Here is a 22,951-nt window from a genome sequence, read left to right as displayed (position 1 = left end):
AACCATCAGATAGGCCGGGCACGGTGGCTCATGCCTGTAATCCCACCAATTTTGGAGGCCGAGACGGGCGGATCACCCGAGGCCAGGAGTTCGAGACCAGCCTCGCCAACATGGTGAAACCCCATCTCTCCTAAAAATACAAAAGAGAAAAATTAGCCGGGCATGGTGGTGGGCACCTGTAATTGCAGCTACTTAGGAGGCTGAGGCAGGAGAATCATTTGAACCCAGAAGGCAGAGGTAGCAGTGAGCCAAGATCAGACCATTGCACTCCAGCCTGGGCAACAACAGTGAAACTCCATTAAAAAAAAAAAAAAATCTGATCTCATGAGACTTATTCACTATCACGAAAACAGCACAGAGAAGATCACCCCACCCATGATTCAATTATTTCCCACCAGGTCCCTCCCGTAACACATGGGAATTATGGGAGCTACAAGATGAAATTTGGGTGGGGACACAGAGCCAAACCATATCACCTCCTAAGATCCCATCTCCAAACACCATCACTCTGGGGGCTGGGGCTTCAACACAGGAATTCTAAGGGGGACACGATTCAGTCTATAGCACCTCCCAACCTGCTCTTGACCTCTAACAAGGATCTCAAACAAGCCCAGATGCCAAATTTCAGAACAGAGGAGAGACAGGAAAAAAAAAAAGTGTTTCCTGGTTCTTAGAGTGTCTGTATCACTGGCAACCTGAGTGGAAAAGAAAAAAGAAATCTTTCATTTTTATACTTTCTGCTGTGTATCTTATAGAGTTGTGATTCCCAATATGCTAGCCACTGGCCACATGTGACTAGTCAGAATTGAGATGTGCTAGCAAGTGTAAAATAGACACCAGGTTTCGAAGGCTTAATATGAAAAAAAAATGGAAATCATCTCAATCATCTTTTATATTAATTACATGTTGAAATGATAATATGTTAGATATCAGGTTAAATAAATCATATTATTAAATTAATTTCTTCTGTTTGTTCCTACTTTTTAAAAGTGTGGGTTACTAGAAAATCTCAAATTACACGTGTGACTCACTGTGGAGGCCAAAGCAGCTCCGTCTTGGATACTAATCTGCCAAGTTGGCTTCTGATGAACCCCCATTCCAGGAAGGCCTCTAAGATCCCCATTTCTCTATCGTTTCTTGTGTAATTGCAGATACTTACCATATATCCTTACGTCAAACAACCTTGATGTTATCCTACTTCAACTGTCTACACATCCACTCTGAACCACCCTCCCCTCTGGTATACAAGTCCTGGGTCTTGGGAGTGATGGTGCGGGATCCACCATCTTGTCTTGCCACTGACATGGCTTCGGTCCGTAAGTCCCTATTGAATGTTTCTTTCTAAGGAACTAGATATGCCAGCCTCTCTCTTTGGCCTCTTAGCTTCCTCAGTTGTTGGAGCAGGTTTGTATACATCTGCCCATGGTAAGACACTCACGTTTGGCTTGCATTCTATTCATGTTGGATAGCGTTGACATAGAAGAACCTGAAACAGCCCCCAGCACAGCTGGCCCTCCTGCCCTGGTCAGTGGGCACAAGCACATCAGATCAAGCTTTCATGGCTCAGGATCTGGGATGGTGCCTTGGAACTGAATGTTGTGGTGGGACCACTCCTCTAAGGAGGGCAGGATCCAAGGTGGGCTGTGAGCCCTCTTCCTAAGTGACGGCCTTCAGTGGTCCCCAGAGGCAGCCCCAGGGAGATGAGGACCTGGCTGGCTCTCCAAAAATCTGAGCAGGCTGGCTCATGTTTGGTTTAGGGATACATAAATCACTCACATTTTAAACACTAGAATCCCTCAGGCACGAGATGCACATGCCCTGAGATTCATGCCTGCCTGTCTGTTCCCTCTGAGTCATGCCTTCATTAGGTGGAAGACCACTAGGATCACAGCACGGTCTGCAGTTCCCCCTTTTTTTTTTTTAGATAGAGTCTTGCTCTGTTGCCCAGGGTGAAGTGAAGTGGTATGACCTTGGCTCACTGCAACCTCTGTCTCCCGGGTTCAAGCAATTCTCCTGCGTCAGCCTCCCAAGTAGCTGGGATTACAGGCACCCACCACCACGCCTGGCTAAGTTTTGTATTTTTAGTAGAGATGGGGTTTCACCATGTTGGCCAGGCTGGTCTCGAACTCCTGACCTCAGGTGATCCACCCGCCTCGGCCTACCAAAATGGTGGCATTACAGATGTGAACCACGGCACCCAGCCTGCAATCCCTCTTTCTTTCTTATTCCCTCCAAGCACTGAAGCATGAATTTGTGGTAAGGTAAATAAACATGTGTGTGTTGGCGGGGTGGGGGGGGTATATCCACAGAATGTCACGTGCCCAGCCCTGTTCTCTATTTGTTACAGTTGGCTATTAGGATTCCAGCCTCTTGCTCACACACATAGTCTAACTATTTCCCTTTTGTTCAGAATTGGAATTCTTTCCCTTTTTTTTTTTTTCCCTGCTATTATAAACAGCAGTGCTATGAATATCTTTATTTTTTTCCACTTGAATTATTCTACTGGAATGTTTTCCCTGAAGTAAAATTGGTTGGCTGGAAGGTATATATAATTTTATAGTTCCTGTGATTTTTCATCAAATCATTGTCCCAAAAGACTGCATTGCTACGTATCGCCTTCTGCGTGTACGTGTGTGTGTGTATGCATGTGCGTGTGTGGACGTACGTGTACACCGTTTTCCCTCAGCCCTGCCAGCTGTGGGTTTGATCCCTTATATTTATTTTTACTAATTAACTGGTATATAACAGATATCTCCTGGATATTATCCTTGCATTTGCTTACTTGCTAACAAGAATGAGTAAAGTCCTTCTCTTAAAACCCAGAAGAATAAAATAAACAGCCACCACATCCATGGCTTAGAGAAACACCTCTCAGCTCTCTCCTTTGCCAGGACTTGGGGGCACCCACAGCTGACGCCGAGGCTGTGACGCGGCTGGCCAGGCTCGATCTCGGCCTGCTGACCTGTGGCTGTCATCGTGGTCCTAGAGGTCTCCTCCAGCGAATAAAGCCATTTCTCTCCTCCAGCCAACTGAAGGCACATCAGGCAATGCCCTCTTCTGCACGGTTTAGATGAGTCCTGCATTTCTTTTTTTTTTTTTTTTTGAGACGGAGTCTTGCTCTGTCGCCCAGGCTGGAGTGCAGTGGCGCGATCTCGGCTCACTGCAAGCTCCGCCTCCCCGGCCGACGCCATTCTCCTGGCTCAGCCTCTTGAGTAGCTGGGACCACAGGCGCCCGCCTCCGCACCCGGCTAATTTTTTGTATTTTTAGTAGAGACGGGGTTTCACCGTGTTAGCCAGGATGGTCTCGATCTCCTGACCTTGTGATTCACCTGCCTCAGCCTCCCAAAGTGCTGGGATTACAGGCGTGAGCCACCGCGCCGGCGAGTCCTGCATTTCTTAATTCCCATATGTTCGTTGTTGGGATTGAGAGACATTCTGTTTTACATGCAAAAAAGGTTGCCGGAGATGCGGCTGATGTCCTGTCCACAGCTTATGAAAACCTCAGGGCAGTCTCCGCACCCTCCCCCCGGGGAAGTTACAAAACACTATCCTCTGATTGCCACCGTCTGGGCCTGGCCTGGCCCAGACCTGGGGAGAGGAGGAGGAAGGCCTTGACTGGCTGGCCCGCCAGAGGGCGCCTCCCACCGCAGATGCTAGGCCGTGTCCCCAGCCCTGCAGCCTCCTAGCTCTGCACACCACAGCCAAGCCTGCATCCCTCCAGCCAGACATCTCAGCCCAGAGACACAAAGCAGTCATCCAGCTAAAATGTACCATCTGCCTGGGAATGGCAACGCTGAAGCAGGTTAATAGCTGGCCCTGAGCAGATGGTTTATTCCAATGATGACTGGGTCCCTGCACCCAGTCCTCCTCCTTAGCGCTGCCTCACCCGCCGGCAGCCTGCAGCTCTCCTTGGGCCAGGCCCCACTGGAAGGGCCAGCCCTGCTGCCCAGAAATCCTGCCACCCTGCCACCCAGGCACCAAACACCCAGACACCCAGACATCTAACATGCAGACACCTGACACCCAGACACCCAGACACCAGACACCCAACACCCAGACACCCGGACACCCAGAAACCAGACACCCAACACCCAGACATCGAGACACCTGACACCCAGACACCTAACACCCAGACACCCAGACATCTAACACCCAGACACCTGACACCCAGACACCAGACACCCAACACCCAGACACCCGGACACCCAGACACCCGACACCCCCACCCCCCGGACACCCTATCACCCAGACACACAGACACTCAAATACCCTGCCACCCCACCACCCAGACACTCTGTCGCCTGGACACGCAGACACCCTGCTGTCCCACAACCCAGACACCCTGCCACCCTGCCACCTGAACATGCCACCACCTGGACACACAGACATCCTGTGACTCAGCCACCCGGACACCATGCCACCCAGCCACCCGGACACCAAGCCACCCAGCTGCCCCGCCGGCCACATGTGGCTGACTCCCTGCTCACGCTCCCAACTGCGTCAGCCACAGGGAACTGGGGTGGGGTCCCAGCACCCCTAGGCAGGCAGTTCCATAGGGGATTACCACCAGCTGTCTTTCACAGAGAGACAGCCAAGCTACAGATCGATCAACCCCATTCATAATCAAACGAAAATGAATCAAACCAGATGTCAGTAGTCACCCATGAAATTAATCAAGGCGTAAGACAGTAGCACTCTGCTCCTTAGTAGGGATGTAATGAGATGTGTGCCCCCTTGTTGGGAGAGTAAGTTAATGATAACACCTCTCCAGAAAGGATTCTGACCTAATAAAACAACTCACCTTAAAAAATGTCGCACACTTGGCGGGGCATGGTGGCTCACGCCTGTAATCCCAACACTTTGGGAGGCCAAGGTGGGAGGATCACTTGAGGACAGGAGTTCGAGGCTAGTCTGGACAACATGGCGAAACCTGGTCTCTACTAAAAAATACACAAATTAGCCAGGCGTGGTGGCAGGCACCTGTAATCTCGGGTACTTGGAAGGTTGAGGCAAGAGAATCATTTGAACCCAGGAGGCAGAGGTTGCAGTGGGCTGAGATCACACCACTGCACTCCAGACTGGGCGACACAGCAAGAATCCGTCTCAAAAAAAAAAAAAAAAAAAAAAAAAGCTGCATACTTTTACATCCAGCAATTTGACTTTGAGGAATGAATCCTAAAGACTAGAATGCAATAAAGAAAATATTAACACAGGAGTACTGTAATACTTCAGCATTACAGTAGTAAAAACCCACAAATGGAAATCGCACCAGGCACATCGTTAGGCACAGTGGAATATTATGCAGCTATTACAAATATTTACAAGGAATTTAAAATTCCATCAAAAATATTATTTAACATTCATTGATAAAGGTGTTCAAAGAGGTATACAGGAGAAGAAGACAAGTACGTTAGAAACATACATACATAGGCTGGGCGCAGTGGCTTACGCCTGTAATCCCAGCACTTTGGGAGGCTGACATGGGCAGATCACAAAGTCAGGAGATTGAGACCATCCTAGCTAACACAGTGAAACCCCATCTCTACTAAAAATGCCAAAAAAAAAAAAAAAAAAAAAAAAATTAGCCAAGCGTAGTGGTGGGCGCCTGTAGTCCCAGCTACTCAGGAGGCTGAGGCAGGAGAACGGCTTGAATCCAGGAGGCAGAGCTTGCAGTAAACCGAGATTGTGCCACTGCACTCCAGCCTGGGTGACAGTGTGAGACTCCATCTCAGAAAAAAAAAAAGAAATATACATACATAGCATTAAAACAATTGCAGGAAAGACACCAAATCTGTTACCAGCAGTTTTCTGGGTGGTGAATTTGTGGTTTTTATTTCATTATACTTTTCCGGGTTTTTCTAGGTTTTCAGCAAGAAATACTGACAAAAGGAAATGAACACTTTTCAGAGACTTAATTCAAAACAGAATTAAAGGAATACACATGAAATTGGTAATAGTGGCTGCCTCTGGGGTTGGTGTGGGAGAAGGCCTTCCTTTATAGCTTGCACCCTCCTGTACCTTTTAAATTTTGTACCAGGCAGGTATTACTTATTCAAAAATAAATACATTTCTACAAAGAAGATACAGATGTATAAATACTAAAACCACAGGAGCCAAGAAGTAGCAGCTTGATTTCCTGGGGGAAATCAAGAAAAGTGTTTTCGGCTCCTGGGGGAGATGAGACTCCAGATTCAGGCTGCCCTTTTAGACCCAAAGCCTCCAAGTCACCCCAGGACCCAGCTAGTCCCAGTGTCTTCACTCAGCAAGGCCTGCTCCATCAGACACAAAACTGGTCAGCAGTTGAACCATCTCCTCCCTGGGCATTTTCCCCTGCGGTAGAGGTGGGCAGGCTGTGGGAGGGGCTGCAGTGGACACTGGGCCTCTGAGCTGGGACCATCTGTGTCCCCTAGGCCTGACACAGATCAGGACGTCATGCACGAGTACGAATGAGTGGGGCCCAATCGCCTAACAAAGGGAACTCTATTTCAGCCCTGATTGTTCCAGGAGAATTTGCTGTAAGCAACTGGAGAAGTTGGCGTTTGTTCAACGTGGAAAAAGTGTCCCCCAACTTTGAAGCACTGAACCAAACATCTTTGTTGACGTTTCATTCTCATGCTATCTGCAAATCAATGTCTTTTCCTTTACACTAAAAACAGGGCAACTTTAGAGCCCACTAAAGCTACACAAAATTGGGAGGGGGCATGCTCTGATTTCCCACTTTTAGTTCCAGGAACCATATGAAGGACTTATTTGCAGGAAGAGCAGGAATGATCAGTTCAACAAGAAAGGCCACACTCAGTTTTCACAGACAACCCCTCCTTCCCACCCCTACCCTGTCCCCCATCAACTTAAGTGGTACAAAAATGATTAAAGTGGCTTCATTAACTCCAGGAGTGTGGCTTGTGCTAGGGCACCTGATTTGTGCTAGACAAGGCCAGCGGAAGAGCAATCGCTCTGCAAGAGAAAGGCTTGGCCCTTCCTTAATCACCATGGGTTATAATTCACCCTGAACTCCTTACACACATGGAGGTGCCAAGATACCGAGCTTTCCTCTAAGCGGGGCCTCAGAAGTGCCTCCCTCTGAGCCTCCAGGGGCTGAGAGCCCCAAGTCCCTACCCTGCCCCAGGACCTGGGGACCAATAAATAACATTTTTTGTAGAGATGGAGGTCTCACTATATTGCCCAGGGTAGTTTCAAACTCTTGGCCTCCAGTGATCCTCCCACTGTGGCCCGCAAAAGCGCTGGGATTACAAGCATGAGCCACCTCTCCTGACCTACTCTTGCATTCTTTAAAGCCACAAATGTGGTACCTTCCCTCCTGTTCCATTTGTAAGACTTTGAATGTTAGAGATACTTTACACATAATATGTGGGAAAATGACTTTTTAGAAAAACATTTATTGTAATCGATCACACTCAAGTTGTGGTTCTGAAAGCAAAGTGAAAACACATAGTACAGCTATGCCTCAGTATCCATGGGGGATGGGTTCCAGGACTGCAATCCCAACCCTCAGGCACTAACATCTGAGGATGCTGAAGTCCCTGATGGGCAATGGCATAGTGTTTGCTTCTAACCTATGCACACCTTCCTGTATAATTTAAATCATCTCTAGATTTCTTATAATACCAATACACTATAAATGCTATGTATGCTAAACCATATTGTTTAGGGAATAATGGCAAGGAAAAAAAAGGTCTGTATGTGTTCAGTACAGATGCAATTTTTTTTTTCAAATATTTTCTATCCGAGGCTGGTTGGATCCAGATGTGGAGCCCACAGTTATGGAGAGCTGATTGTTCTGGGGAAATCTTCAGGGGAGAAACATTTCTTAGAGATGGTTGATATCACACCACTTCAGAAAAAGCAATACAGGCATACCTCATTCTACGATGCTTTGTGGATACTGTTTTTGTTTTTGTTTTGGAGACGGAGTCTCACTCTGTCACCCAGGCTGGAGTGCAGTGGCGCCATCTTGGCTCACTGTAACCTCTGCCTCCCGGGTTCAAGCAATTCTCCTGCCTCAGCCTCCCAAGCAGCTGAGACTACAGGCGAGCACCACCGCACCCAGCTGATTTTTTGTTTTTTCAGTAGAGACGGGGTTTCACTGTGTTAGCCAGGATGGTCTCGATCTCCTGACCTCGTGATCCATCCGCCTCAGCCTCCCAAAGTACTGGGATTACAGGAGTGAGCCACCACGCCTCGCCTGTGTTTTTTTTTTTTTAGTTGAAGGTTTGTAGCAGCCCGGCATCAGGCAAGTCTATTTGGCACCATTTTCCAACAGCCGTGTGCTCACTTTGTGTCTCTGTGTCAGCATTTTGAACAATAAATATTTTTAAATTAAGGTTTGTACATTTTTTAAACATAATGCTATTGCACATTTAATGGACTGCAATATAGAGTAAACATGACTTTCATATGCACTGGGAAACCAAAAAAATGTGTTTCCTTGCTTTACTGTGATGTTGGCTTTACTGAGGTGGTCCGGAACTGAACCCACAATATTTCCGAGATATGCCTGTACTTTCTACTAAAAATATTTCATTTGAGAAATAAACCTCAAGAACTACCATGACTTTTCAGATGGGAAGAGTGAGGCCCTGGCAGGGCGAGTCTAGGTGTGCAGCCTAGTGGGGGCCGAGGTCAAGTCCACTTGGTATTTGAGGCTTCACTCAGCAGGCCGCCCGTCCCCTCCATGGGGCCATTCAGCAGTCCCTGGGTAGCGGAGGGTTGCACTAGGAGGTAAACGTGATTCCAGCATGGGCTGCTCCAAGGCCCTGAGACCTACAGGGGGGTGGGATCCAGTACTGCAGCAGGTGCTTGGAAGAGGAGTCATCTCCCAAGATGAGAAGGCCCCCAGCGGAGGATGAGGTGCAGTCAGACCGTCACTGAGCATGATCACTTCCCCAGACCCACACGGGTGAGAGGACTCAGCAGATGCCTCCGAGGCCTTTACTCTTCACCAGGGGGCAGTCAGAGGGCTGTCATGGCACACCAGTGAACATGCCACCAACACACACTGCTTCATGAGTAACGTCTGGAATGTGACACTGCACGGCGGTGGCCTCTCCAGCAGGACGTTGCTAGTAATACACTGATGACGTGGAGATTCCCCAGGGGCATCCACTGGGCTTCTCCCAACTCCCAAGCCACCTCTTCAGAGTCACAGAGTCATCTAAAGGGGCCCCCCACGTCCCCGGAGGCGCAGCCTAGTCATCGTACTGGATCTCGGCCCGCAGCTCCTTGGTGATGTAGTTCACCAGCATGGCCAGCAGCTGCTGCTGCAGGGCCTCGCTGCCCATGACCAGCGCGGTCAGCTGCACGGCATCCGTCCACTCTAGGTGCCTGATGATGGCCATGGCTTCCTTAAAGAGCTTCTGTTGCTCGGCAGGGGGCAGCTCCATTAGGATTTGAGGAATTGGCTTAAACTGTCCACTTGTCATCCAGGCACCTAACAGCCCCCCGACAGCCCCTCCTAGAAAACAAGGAATCGTTCAATTAGTGGGGTCTTATTCATAAGCGATGGCCTTTCTTAAGTTCCCACTGAGCACACATCACCATTACCATGAGCAGGCGCATTCATGAGCGAGCCAGAGCGGGCTTGGTGCCATGCCTGCTCCGCCAGCCAGTGTGAAGGGCAAAGGTTTATGCAGTCTTCTGTCCATTTGGCTCAGATAATTGACACCCAACACACATTCCCTAAGCTCCATATTTTTAGGGATGCAAAATGATGCCTGCCTGCCCCATCTCCCACCTCAGTGCTGGGCCCACTAAGATCTTCTTCATGACCTGACGGAGGTTCCTGGGCTTACTGCAAAAATCCCTTTCTCATCACAAAGGAGAAGGCTGAGAAACAAATGTATTTTCTTTTTTTTTTCTTTTTTTTTTTAGACCGAGCCTCGTTCTGTTGCCCAGGGTGGAGTGCAATGACACGATCTCGGCTCACTGCAACCTCTGACTCCCGGGTTCAAGCCATTCTCCCACCTCAGCCTCCTGAGTAGCTGGGATTACAGGTGCACACCACCATACCTGGCTAATTTTTGTATTTTTAGTAGAGACGGGGTTTCACCATGTTGGCCAGGCTGGTCTCGAACTCCTGACCTCAGATGATCTGCCTACTGCAGGGCCCCACAGTGCTGGGATTACAGGCGTGAGCCACTGTGACCAGCCACAAATGCATTTTCAAGAGAAACCATCTCGGGCTGGGTGCAGTGGCTCACGCCTGTAATACCAGCGCTTTGGGAGGCCAAGGCAGGTGGATCACCTGAGGTCAGGAGTTTTGAGACCAGCATGGTCGATAAGGTGAAACACCATCTCTACTAAAAATAGAAAAATTACCTGGGCGTGGTGGCACACACCTGTAATCCCAGCTACTCAGAAGCTGAGGCAGGAGAATCACTTGAACCTGGGAGGTGGAGGTTGCAGTGAGCCGAGATCATACCACTGCACTCCAGCCTGAGCAACAGAACGAGACTCTGTCTTCAAAAACGAAACCATCTCAGTGGTGAGACTGAATTTCCTCCATTACGCAGCTGATAAGCTCCTTGCCCCTGAACTTACGAAATCTCCTGTGAGCCCACGTGGTTAAAGGACCTGGGGATAGATAAGGAGGCTCTTTCCTCTTGAAGCAGTGCTTTTCATAGAACCCCTCCAAGTTGTACAATGATAAATAACAAATCTGGCCGGGTGCAGTGGCTCATGCCTGTAATCTCAGCACTTTGAGAGGCTGAGGTGGGCAAATCACGAGGTCAGGAGTTCGAGACTAGCCTGGCCAACATGGTGAAACCCCGTCTCTACTAAAAATACCAAAAATTAGCCAGGCATCGTGGTGGGCGCCTGTAATCCCAGCTACTCAGGAGGCTGAGGCAGGAAAATCACTTGAACCTGGGAGGCAAAGGCTGCAGTGAGCCGATACTGCGCCACTGCACTCCAGCCTGGGCAATAGAGTGAGACTCCACCTCAAAAAAATAAAAAATAAAAATAAACAACAAATCTAAGGTAGTTTACTATTTCTCCTTCTGCCACCCTAAAAGGGCAGAAACATTATTTTTAAATGTAAACTCATTGCCAAGGTTAGGTCATGCTATTCTGGGACTTAAAGACCTTGTATCCATGGAAAGTTCTACCTGAAGAGGCCACGTGCAGGATATGGTGCGGAGGAAGGGAAGGTGCCCTAGGGAAGGGGTCCAAAGTCAAGTGCCTCCAAGAGCCAGGGAGGAACTAAGAAGAGTGAGGGGGCGGGTGGGCCTTACCTGGCCCCTCCTCTGCTGAGGTCGGATGGCTGGCAGGCTCTGATTTCATCCCAGCCTACTGTCTGGGCCAACCAAGCCTTGAACCGCATAGACCTTCTGAGGCCCAACACACAGAAGCAATCCTCCCACCTTGGCCTCCCAAGTAGCTGGGATTACAGGCTTGCACCACCATGCCTGGCTAATTTTTTTTTTTATTTTTTGTAGAGACAGGAGTCTCATTATGTTGCCCAGTCTGGTCTCAAACTGCTGGGCTCAAGTGATCTTTCAGCCTCAAGCCTCCCAAAGTGCTGAGACTACAAAGGCATGAGCCACTGCACCCAGCTGGTTTTAGTTTTGACAAGTGTACAGTAATATACGTGAACGCTAGGAGGACCAAAACTGGGTGGAGGACATACAGGAATCCTTTGTACTATCTTCGCGACTTCTCTGTAAACCTAACATTATTGCGAAATGAAAAGTTTCTTTCAAAAATGCAGCCCAGGCCAGAGAGAACCCACTGGCTGGCTGGACTCAGACGACAGGCAGCAAAACCAGTGCTTGCTGCTTCTGGAAGCCAAGCACCGAGGCCTCTGGAGCAGACACCACCCCGGGTATGCAGCTGGGGCCAGCCCCATAACCCAGAGGCTGAATGTGACATGCAGACAGTGTTCCCCTCCTCTGCAAAAGAAAGGTACATTCTGGGGAGGGAGAGCCAGCTAATTTACAAGTTTTACTGAACTTTTCCCCACGACACCAGTGAAATGCTCAGAGTCGACAAGAGTTGCACTCATGTGCACTAAACCTTTATGAGAACATCAATATTTGATTTAGAGCAGCACTTAATGCAAAAAGTCGCCAGGAATATCGACCAGCAAATTACTGGCTCTTTGGAGAGGAGAAAATTCCTTTGTTTTCAGGGTAAAATGATGCTCCCGCCCGTGAACAGGGCCTGGAAGTAGTGAATCCCCCGGGCTCTCTTAGTGGACATCCTGTTCTCCACCAGCTTTTACTCAATCTGAATAAAATATGTGCTCCCAAAATAGCATCTGGGCACAGCTACATGATAAAATGATCCCCAAAGCTTTTCCCTGAGCACTGATGGAGGTGGGGGCACAGATGCAGAGTGTCATAGAGGAAGAAGGAAACGGTCCTGTCTCCCCCATCTCCGGTTCCTTCTCAGATGGCAAGATGCTGAAGTCAGGCCTCACTAATTCATGGGGTTTGGAAAGGAAAATATGGAGAGGGAAGGTCTGGGGCCACCCACATATTTATTTTTCTCTCCAATGTGAGCCTCAGCTTAACGAAATGTCCTTGAATGTCAATCCCACTACAGAAGGGAAGAACAGAGCAGGAACCCCACCAGCGAGCTGGGGAACGGAAGGCAACCTCAGCAGAAAAGCGCTTCTCTCTCCCGCCTGTGAGCATGGAGACTACGTGCCACACGGAAGGGATCTCCACCAGATGGTAAGCTCTCCAGGCCCCGTGTCCCCAGCTCAGGCTGGCCAGCACAGAGCAGGCATGTGGCACATATCTGCCATGCCCGATGTGACAAATGCAGTCATCATAAGAATCCCTGTTAAACAGAAGCAGGTCCCTGCAGCCACCTAGAAGCCACCAGGAGGCCTCGCTTGGCCCCTGCCCAGCTCAGGTCTGAAGGAGGGTCAGCTCTCTGACTCCATCTATGGTTTGAGCCACAGCCCCAGGGCAGGTAGACCTTCTGAGGCTCAGGACACAGGAATTCTTCCTTCCCCAAGCCAAAGAAAGTCACTTCATCCTAGCTGCAAGGAACAGTGGAAAAATTAGCCAAACTTTCATTCATTGCCAGAAATTGATTTTCAAATAAAAGCAGGTGGTAAATGGCCAGGCACAGTGGCTCATGCCTGTAATCCTAGCACTTTGGGAGGCCAAGGCGGGTGGATCACTTGTGGCCAGGAGTTTGAGACCAGCCTGGCCAACAGGGCAAAACCCCGTCTCTACTAAAAATACAAAAATTAGCTGGGTGTGGTGGCGCACACCTGTAGTCCCAGCTACTCAAGAGGCTGAGGCAGGAGAATCACTTGAACCCGCGAGGCAGAGGTTGCAGTGAGCCGAGATCATGCCACTGCACTCCAGTCTGGGCGACAGAGTGAGATTCCGTCTCAAAAAAGAAAGAAAAAAAGCAGGTGGTAGAGGTGGGCAGGCCCTCTAGGGGTGAAAGGCAGTTCTTTGGGTAGTCTCTTTCAGAACAGGGGAGCTCTCTCAGAACGAGCCCGCTCACATGAAATGGCCACACCGCATGTGCTGAGAAGGTGCATGGCCCCTCCCAGCCTCCTCCCCGGTTTCCTTTCTGCAGGGACCTTGCAGTCATGATCAGGGTGAGGGAGGCCACCATGGGACCCAGGACACCCTGGGATCTTCAGAGGCCTGCTGCTCTGATACTTATTCTGGGATCCTAGCACTGGGGAAAAGGTGCCTCTAGGCCCAAATGACACAGATGCCATTTTCAAGAGTGCCCCACACTTCTGAGACATTCACACAGAAGCTTGCATTTCCAACGGACAAATTATATCTGCAAAGAACATTTCTCAGAGGCAACCTTAACTCCACCAACTCCTCCCACGAGATGCATGCCACCACTTGTACGAGTTCATTTCTCCCTGTGTTTATTTTCTTTTTTCCTTTTCTGAGATGGAATCTCATTCTGTCGCCCAGGCTGGAGTGCAATGGCACGATCTTGGTTCACTGCAACTTTTGCCTCCCGGGTTTAAGCGATTCTCCTGCCTCAGTCTCCCGAGTAGCTGGGATTATAGGCATGTGCCACCACGCCCAGCTATTTTTTGTATTTTTAGTAGGGGCAGGGTTTCACCATGTTGGGCAGGCTGGTCTCGAACTCCTGACCTCAGGTGATCCACCCGCCTCCGCCTCCCAAAGTCCTGGGATTACAGGTGTGAGCCACCGCGCCTGGCCTTCTCCCTGTGTTTCAACGGCCCTTTTATGACATCCCCGAGGCTGGCTGTCTCTGTGAGACACCTGCACTTACCAACGGCAAGTCCCGGCGGGCCGCCCACCAAACCCCCGACGAAGGCCACGGCCCCTGTGACCAGGGCACCCTTCCCAGAGTGCTTGACAGCCGCCTTCATCTTCCTCTCCCCAGAAAGGGAGCACAGCAGCTTCATGATGTCCTCCACCATGATGGTCATCGTGGCGGGCCTTCAAGGGAGAAGTTCAGAGGGACAGTTTTAATGAGCATAAGAGTATTAATGCCACTCTAGTCCCCAGAGTTGTAAGGAAGGGTCCCCCTTTTCAGGAGAGCACAGCAGCTCCAAGCGCCTGTATGAGACAGCATCCAGACGGTGGAAAATTCCCACAGACAGGGCAGGCGGCAGTCAGTGAATAAGCAAACAGCAGCGGCTGAGTGGGTGAAAGGTCTTCTTTGCCCTCTGATTAACTTCTGACTTAGGACAGATTAAGGAGCAACCCGGCCATATGTTCTGCTGGTTCATCACGAGGGAGGTGGTCTGACCCTTCTGGCATCAGTGGCCTTTGCACTGGCCCGGGGAATGCCCTGCACACAAAGTCCAGCAGAGACCGGGAAATCCTGGCATGAGGCATCTGAGCTGAGGCCAAGCCAGAACCGGGGAAGGGATGGGACTCTGTGACTACACGGGCACTCACCTCTGGTGGGCCCTGAGCAGAGGGTCAGATACCTTCCCTCTAAGACGGAGACAGTCCCTGCAGGCTGGACTCTCAGATGGTGCCAGCAGGATGGGCAGGAAGCACCTGGCATAAGTCTGGAAGCCTGCAGGCTCCCGACCCAGGATGGCTCTGAACGAACACTGTTACTAACGCACACACTGGGCTGCCTTAAGCAACTGCTCTTAAAAGTCAACACAGTTGTACCCATGGGACACTAAAAGCAGGGACAAGATAAAGCAGGGAGAATAAAATACATGAAAGCATTCCCAGGCTTTGCGATATATATGGACAGAAAGATGGACGGGCAAGTGGACCTTCGGCACAATGACCTTTAGCACAATCCTCCACGGTAGGGAAAATGTGTGCCACGCTGGAGCCAGAGCAGGGAAGGGTAGGCTCTAGAGAGCCCAAGGGCTGAGAAAATCAAAGGGGCCACGAGTTGGGGGATCTCCTCAGAGCTCTGGCTGAGCCCAAGGCTCCAGCAGTACTTCCCATTCTCACCGGCACTTCCCATTTCATTCTAGGTGGAAATATTGAAACAGGTGCTACAGCAACTCGACTGAGGAAGTTATGGATAGATTCTATTGTTTATTATCTTTTTTTGTTTTTTGAGACAGGGTCTTGCTTTGTTGCCCAGGCTGAAGTGCAGTGGCACAATCACAACTCACTGCAGCCTTGACCTCTTGGGCTCAAGCGATCCTCCCACCTCAGCCTCCTGAGTAGATGGGACTACAGGTGTGCAATCACCACGCCCAGCTAATTTTATTTTTATTCTTAGTAGAGATGACTACTATGTTGCCCAGGCTGGTCTTGAACTCCTGGGCTTAAGGGATCCTGCCTTAGCCTCTCAAAGTGTTAGGATTACAGGCATGAGCCACTACATTTGGCCTTAATATCTTTGGGTTATATGTTATATGAGGGTTTTTTTTGTTTGTTTTTGTTTTTGTTTTTTTTCAGAGACAGTGTCTCTTGTTGCCCAAGCTGGTGTGCAGTGGTGCGATCATGGCTCACTGCAGCCTTGAACTCCTGGGCTACAGTGATCCTCCCACCTCAGTCTCCTGAGTAGCGGGGGCTAAAGGCATGCAACACCACGCTCAGTTAATTTTTTGTTTTCATACAGACAGGGTCTCGCAATGTTGCCCAGCCTGGTCTTTTTTTTTTTTGAGACGGAGTCTCGCTCTGTCGCCCAGGCTGGAGTGCAGTGGCCGGATCTCAGCTCACTGCAAGCTCCGCCTCCCGGGTTCACGCCATTCTCCGGCCTCAGCCTCCCGAGTAGCTGGGACTACAGGCGCCTGCCACCTCGCCCGGCTAGTTTTTTGTATTTCTTAATAGAGATGGGGTTTCACCGTGTTAGCCAGGATGGTCTCGATCTCCTGACCTCGTGATCCGCCCGTCTCGGCCTCCCAAAGTGCTGGGATTACAGGCTTGAGCCACCGCGCCCGGCCGCCCAGCCTGGTCTTGACTTCCTGAGCTCAAGCAATCTTCCTGCCTCAGCCTCCCAGAGTGCTGGGATTACAGGCATGGGCCACCACACCCAGACATGTGTGCTTTTCTGACCCAAGGATGACCCAGAAGCAAAAGTCCCTACTGTACAATTGCTCTCCCAATCCTAGGATGTAATTTTGAGCCCAGAGAACAAACCCATGAATCCATGAGAAGACCACAAAGTCAGGTTCTCAGAACTTCTCTGCAGTCCCAGGAGAGCCTCCTGCGCTCCTGCCCCTGTCCATTTCCCTTCTTTTTCCCCTTTGGTACACATTAGACCTGTTCTCCACAAGTGCACAGGAATCACTGAAAACCTTGTTAGATGCAGCCAGTATGGGAGGGTAAGATTCTGCATGTCCAACAAGCCCCCAAAGTGCTCCTCTGATCTCACTGTGGGCAGCAAGACCCCAAGAGGGCAAAACCCAGGACTCTGACATTTGTTACTCAGTCTTCAAATTCAGAAATTGCAAACAAGCACCCCTAGATATGTCTTTTTGGCCCCATGAAGTATAAGAGGCAGTGGGAGGGCAGGCCTTATAAGCCCTGCTCATATAAGGGACTGGAGGTGCACTCAGGCCTGTAGGTCCCTGCTCTGACTACCCTGTGCCCTGGGTCTCCCAAAACCTGGTCTCCTGGTTTCCAGGCCCTGCCCAGCTCCTTTGCTTGCTGACAGGTTGAATGCCTCCTCCTTGTCCCCAGAAGAGAACCCCCTTCCACTATTCCAGTGTCAAGATTTGTTTACATACAAATGTCTAAACGATAAAATGGCATTATAACAGTGTCCCGACTGAACAGGCAGAAGCCACTTGGAAATGCGGAGACAGAAGGCAGAACCTGATTTATCCAGTCACCACGGTCCTGAAACAAAATGACATAGATAGATAGAGATATTGACAGAGAGATTTTTTTTTTTTTTTTTTTTGGAGACAGAGCCTGCTCCGTCACCTAGGTCACCTAGGCTGCAGTGTAGTGGCACGATCTTGGCTCACTGCAGCCTCCACCTCCCAGGTTCAAGCGATTCTCCTGCCTCAGCCTCCCGAATAGCTGGGACTACAGACATGCACCACCACACCTAGCTAATTTTTGTATTTTTAGTAGAGATGGGGTTTCACCATGTTGGCCAGGCTGGTCTAGAACTCCTGACCTCAGGTGATCTGCCTGCCTTGGCCTCTCAAAGTGCTAGGATTACAGGCGTGAGCCACCACGTCCAGCACAAAATGAGATATATTTCAAGTACATATTAAGGTAACCAAAGAAAATAATTTTACAGTAAAATCTTACAAAAAGCTCAAAATCCTGGTGTAAAATATCTAATCACCTTTGAGTTCCGTTCTGGTTTATATCCAGCTTTCATCTGTCAATTATATTGGAAAAAGGGAGGGCCCCTTTGGAGGCTGCAAGGAACCTCCCTTTCCCAGGGTATGAAGACCCTGAGCCCTGCCATGCTTGGTCTGCAAGACCGGCTTCCAGGTCAGTGCCTGGACACCACTCCCACAACAGCTTTTCTGCAGTTTGGGGAGTGGTGTTTTGGGTCTGCACTCTCAAAACAGTTTCTGCACAGCAAGAAAATGCATGTAGAGGTGGAAAAAAGGCAGGCAGGAAACATATACATAAACACTTTAGCTCTACTGGCTACCCAAAAAAAAAAACCTAGCTTCCGACCTGCTCCAAATGACTTTACGTGAAAATCTACAGAGGCTCAAGAGATGTCCTTGCGAAAATGCTACTTCCAACTCTACCTGGCCCAGCCAGGCCGGCATCAGTGTGAGAGGAGAGAGAGCAATCAATTAGGCAAATAGGGCAAGGGTCCTTGGCAGAATTCCCTTCTAACAAAAAGCAGCCTAAGAGGTCGGTTCCCTTTCAGAAAACGCAGATAAGGAAGGCAAGCTCTAATACAGAAACGGGTCCCCTGTGTGACATACAGACATATGGTGGGCCGCAGTAAGCACAGTCCTCTCCCTACTTATAAATACTCAGACACGGCTGGGCACGGTGGCTCATGCCTCTAATCCCAGCATTTTGGGAGGCCAAGGTGGGCGGATCACGAGGTCAACAGATTGAGACCATCCTGGCCAACATGGTGAAATCCCGTCTCTACTAAAAAAAATACAAAAATTAACCAGGTGTGGTGGTGCTCACCTGTAATCCCAGCTACTCGGGAGGCTGAGGCAGGAGAATCGCTTGAACCCGGAAGGCAGAGGTTGCAGTGAGCCGAGATCACGCCACTGCACTCCAGCCTGGCAGCAGAGCAAGACTCCGTCTCAAAAAAACAAAGAAATACTCAGACACAGAGGCTTGCATGGCACGGATAAGAAGAGCTACCCTGGACCAGGCATGTCCATCTTGGAGTGTTCTACCCCCCGCCCCCCAACCTTTTTTCATACATGCACAGTAGGAAGAAATAAGCAACATGGAGTAGTAGTAACTCAGGCTAAGAAGCCCGCATGTGCACTAGAAAGGGTGGGGTGGAGGACTCAGAAATTCACACCTTATGTAAATGAAGCACCCCTCCCACCAGCTTGTCTATAAAAACCCTTGCATTTCACTGTAAAATGGCAGCCCATCTTTCTGGGACCCCTCTCTGATCCAGAGAGCTTTCTTTATTTCGTTTATTAAACTTCTCCTCTAACCTACCCTCTGGAGTGTCTGCGTCCTTGATTTCCTTGGCCGTGAGACCACGAACTTCCGTGACATCTCAGACAATGAGGCAGGTTTCACTGAGACACAAGCCCAGGGCTCTGCAGAATGGGAGGGCCAGCAGCTATCACTGCGTGTGTGAGGGCAGGTGGAGGAAGTCACTGCGTTTTAATAGCTCTGCACCATGGGTAGAGACGTTGTGGCTGACTCCATCCAAGGTTTAATTTATTTGCAATCATCATTTCAGAAGTTAGAGCATTAACAGGCTCTTGTTGAGGAAGAAAGGTTAGTAACTCCACCTCCTGAGCCCTTGCTAAAAAGCTCAGCTTCCTGAATTCTCCAGGCTCGCCAGATTGAGAGGGAAGCCTACCCTGCTCCTTCTCCCACCGCAAGACTGCCTTTGTCTGTAAATGACAGGGAAGTGGGTGAGGAGGGAGGATGGGGACAGACCTCAGGGGGTGGGAGTGTGGCTCCCCCCTCTCCACTGTATCACACCTATTTCACACTCAGATTTGCCCACATACCAGGCCCTGATCACAGGAAGCCCATCTGCCAGCCACAGGGAAGGCAAATGACAACTTGAAGCCCCGCTTTCTTGCAGGTGCCCAGGCTGCTCTGAGAGGTACAGAAAGATGGAGACAAGCCCATTCCACTGACAGCAGCCTAGCTTTCTGAGTTTGGACCAGATTGTAAGAGATGAGGGAGAGGAAGCCTCTCTCTACTCCAAGTACCCTGTTCTTTAACAAAAAATTAGATCTGGCTCTTGTCAACATTGACCTCCCACCTCTCCATACCCCAGCACAAAGGCAGTAGGTGGATCCCACTGGCAAACATTTTTAGATTAGCTCATAGTTGTTTTTTAAAAACAAATTAGTTGCCAATATTTAAAAATCAGGAGATTTTGCGTGCACCTCTGATTCCTGATTTCTCCTGAAAATCCAGAAGACCAGATCACACTGGACCTGCCATTCTGTGTAGCAATGGAGGCCAGGGCTGAGCAGAGGCCGTCCGCTGCCCACCCCCATACAGCAGGGCCCTGCCCTCTCTACCCCAGCCCCTCCTGGCAGCATGCACCTTACCTACCTACTTGATCAATAAACAGGTCCCTTCAAAGCTTCTCCAAGTATCCCTATTTCTTTCTTTCTCTTTTTCTTTCCTTTCCTTTCTTTCTTTCCTTTTCTTTTCTTTCCTTCTTTTCCTTTCTCTTTCTCCCACTTTCGTTCTCTCTTTCCATCTTTCCCTCTCCCCTTCCTTCCTGCATTTTTTTTTCTCCCTAGAAACGCGGTCTCCCTGTGTTGCCTAGGCTGGTCCGGAACTGGCCTCAAGCAATTCTTCCGCCTGGGCCTCCCGAGTAGCTGGAACTACAGGTGCTATTTCAAGATGGTGAAACCCCATCTCTACTAAAAAATACAAAAATTGGTCAGGCGCGGTGGCTCACGTCTGTAATCCCAGCACTGTAGAAGGCTGAGGCAGGTGGATCACAAGGTCAGGAGTTTGAGACTAGCCTGGCCAAGATGGTGAAACCCCGTCTCTACTAAAAATACAACAACAACAACAACAACAAAAATAGCCAGGCATGGTGGTGTCGCCTGTAATCCCAGCTACTCCGGAGGCTCAGAGGCAGGGGAATTGCTTGAACGAGGGAGGTGGAGGTTGCAGTGAGCCGAGATCGTGCCACTGCACTCCAGCCTGGGTAACAGAGCAAGACTCCGTCTCAAAAAAAAAAAAAAAAAAAAATTAGCCGGGCGTGGTGGCGGGCATCTGTAATCCCAGTTACTCGAGAGGCTGAGGCAGGAGAATCGTTTAAACCCGGGAGGTGGAGGTTGCAGTGAGCCGAGATCGCGCCATTGCATTCCAGCCTGGACAACAGAGCAAGACTGTCACAAACAAACAAACAAACTCAACAAACTACCTGTCACCCCCAAACCTAATCTCACCTCCTAAATCATTAATGGCCCTTCCTGACCAAACCTAAACTAGCACCCAGATCTTCCCATATGGCTCAGCCAGCTCTGCTGCCCCACAGGTGTCCTGTCAGGATCCACTTCATATTTATAATACCTAGCACCCCACCCCCAGCCCCGCCCCTGCCCCACCAGCCACCTCCACTCTACCCCACCGCTACCCATCACATTCTGCACCCCACCCCCGCCTTCTCCGCCCCCCACCCATCACATCTTCCACGCCCCCCCCCCCGGCCACCCCACACCCCCCACTCCACCCACCACCCCACCCAACCTCACCCACTCCCACCACCTCCACCACCCGCACCCCACCCCCACCCACCACACCCACGCCTACGCCACTACTGAGTGACACCAAGCCAGGGCCTGGGACTCTAGTCCCAGCTCTGCTGCTTACTTGTGTCACTTCAGCCTCTCCGTGCCTCAGTTTCTCCATAGGGACAATGACTACAATAACAGTGTCCATCCCGGCACTGGGAGGGCCGGACTACCGGCAGGGCGGGGACCCCCCCACCCCTAGACGCTCCCGGGCCTCCAGGCCTGTTCTTGGGGTGCCCCCTCCCCTCGCGGGGCGCGGCCTGGGAGGCGCCCCGCCCCGGCTCCGGGCGCACCTTTACCTGGGGGAGCCGAGGCCTGCGGGGCGCGCTCGGCGATCAGAGGCGGCTGCGGACCGGGCCTGGGTGGCCCCCGGCTCCCCGGCCCCGGCCCCGGCCTCGGTCTCAGCCCCGCGGAGGGTCGCGCAGGCCTTGGTGGCGGCCCCGGCGCTGGCCCCGCCCTCGCTCCCGCCTTCCGGCTGCGCCGGGCCTTCCGGGAAGCCACGCGCCGGGCCGGCTTCTGGCTACGAGTTGCGCACGGCCTTAGGGGGACCCAGGGGTCCCGGCTGGGCACCCCCTCCCCGGTCCCGGCCCACCCTGCCGCAGACACCGGGGCCTTGGCTTGGGTTACGGGTGAAGCACCGAGACGAGGCGCCCGGAGAGGAGTCCCGGGGACCGCCATGCCGCGCTCCCGCAGGCCCAGCCTTGCCCTTCTCCCTTGCGCACACACGATCAGATCCGGGCCCCGCGCACCTGCCTCCAGGACCGCGGGGACCTCCCGGAGACCTCCCTCCCTTTGGCCTGGAGGACCCCTTCCTCCCCGCAGTCTGGGCGCGGAAGAGAGCTCAGGGGCATCTGGAGGTCAAGGGTGCTGTGTCAATATTTGGTGAATGTGTGGGCCGAAGTCAGATTTCCGCTGTTCCAGAGCTGCTCTGGAGCCTCTGGGTCTGGGGGTTACACAAGGAGAAGCAGGCTAGGCGGGACCCGTAATCCCAGCTGCCAGTGAGGCTGAGGAGGGAGGATTGCTTGAGCCCAGCAGTCCGAGCGTGGGCAACAGAGTGACATCCCATCTCTACAAATAATAATAAAAATTAGGCCGGGTGGGTGACTCATACCTGTGACCTCAGCATTTTGGGAAGCTGAAGCAGGAGGATTGCTTGAGCCCGGGAGTTCGAGGCTGCAGTGAACCATGATTGCACCCCTGCACTCCAGCCTGGGAGACAGAGTGAGACCGTCTCTTAAAAAAAGAAAAAATGAAAAGAACTGCCTTTGCTCCTAGGATTCTTGGATGGGGGCCAAAGCTGAGGCTAGGCAGCCTCTTAGGAAGGTGCAAAGGGCATGAGGCTGGGGTTGCAGAACTGCCCAGGAATACTACTGTATTGACACCTATGGAAAGCGGTCCCCACTCTTGTCATGCGAGGTCTGGTCTTGAAACATCTCAAATCCAAAAGCGGCTTCTGGGTGGCTCTCTATAGAGAATTAATCCTAACAGGAACCCTGCAAAGCAGGCATGGTTGTCATTGCTGTATTACAGATGGGAAGCTCTAAACACTGCTGCTCTGCCCAAGGCCACCCTGGTTAGAAAATTTCAGGGCCCAGACTCCAGCCGGGGTCTCGGTAGCTCAAAGCCTCTGTCTGTGACCAGCAA

The 22,951-nt window shown here is 50.9% G+C and overlaps 1 protein-coding gene across 7 annotated transcripts; it reads right to left on the bottom strand.

Annotated features, from left to right (window-relative positions):
* Window positions 1-8,197: 8,197 nt before the first annotated feature.
* Window positions 8,198-22,378, bottom strand: C20H19orf12 (chromosome 20 C19orf12 homolog). 7 transcript variants are annotated; one of them, XM_009194057.4, is made up of 3 exons: window positions 21,607-22,004; window positions 14,248-14,417; window positions 8,198-9,472 (listed from the first exon to the last, which is right to left on the bottom strand). In XM_009194057.4, exons 2-3 carry the CDS (start codon window positions 14,405-14,407, stop codon window positions 9,207-9,209), a joined length of 426 nt encoding a protein of 141 aa, XP_009192321.1. In that variant the 5' UTR covers window positions 14,408-14,417; window positions 21,607-22,004; the 3' UTR covers window positions 8,198-9,206. The 7 variants fall into 7 exon arrangements, with proteins under 7 accessions (XP_009192321.1, XP_009192322.1, XP_031515568.1 ...); XM_009194058.4 differs by lacking the exon at window positions 21,607-22,004 and adding an exon at window positions 21,387-21,545; XM_031659708.1 differs by lacking the exon at window positions 21,607-22,004 and adding an exon at window positions 19,023-20,241.
* Between the last annotated feature and the right edge of the window lie 573 nt (window positions 22,379-22,951).

The sequence above is a fragment of the Papio anubis genome, chromosome 20 (genome assembly GCF_008728515.1).
Source record: "Papio anubis isolate 15944 chromosome 20, Panubis1.0, whole genome shotgun sequence".
NCBI classification, from domain to species: Eukaryota; Metazoa; Chordata; class Mammalia; order Primates; family Cercopithecidae; genus Papio; species Papio anubis.
Note: the sequence above shows the minus strand (reverse complement) of the source record. Positions and strands in the feature narration are given on the sequence as shown.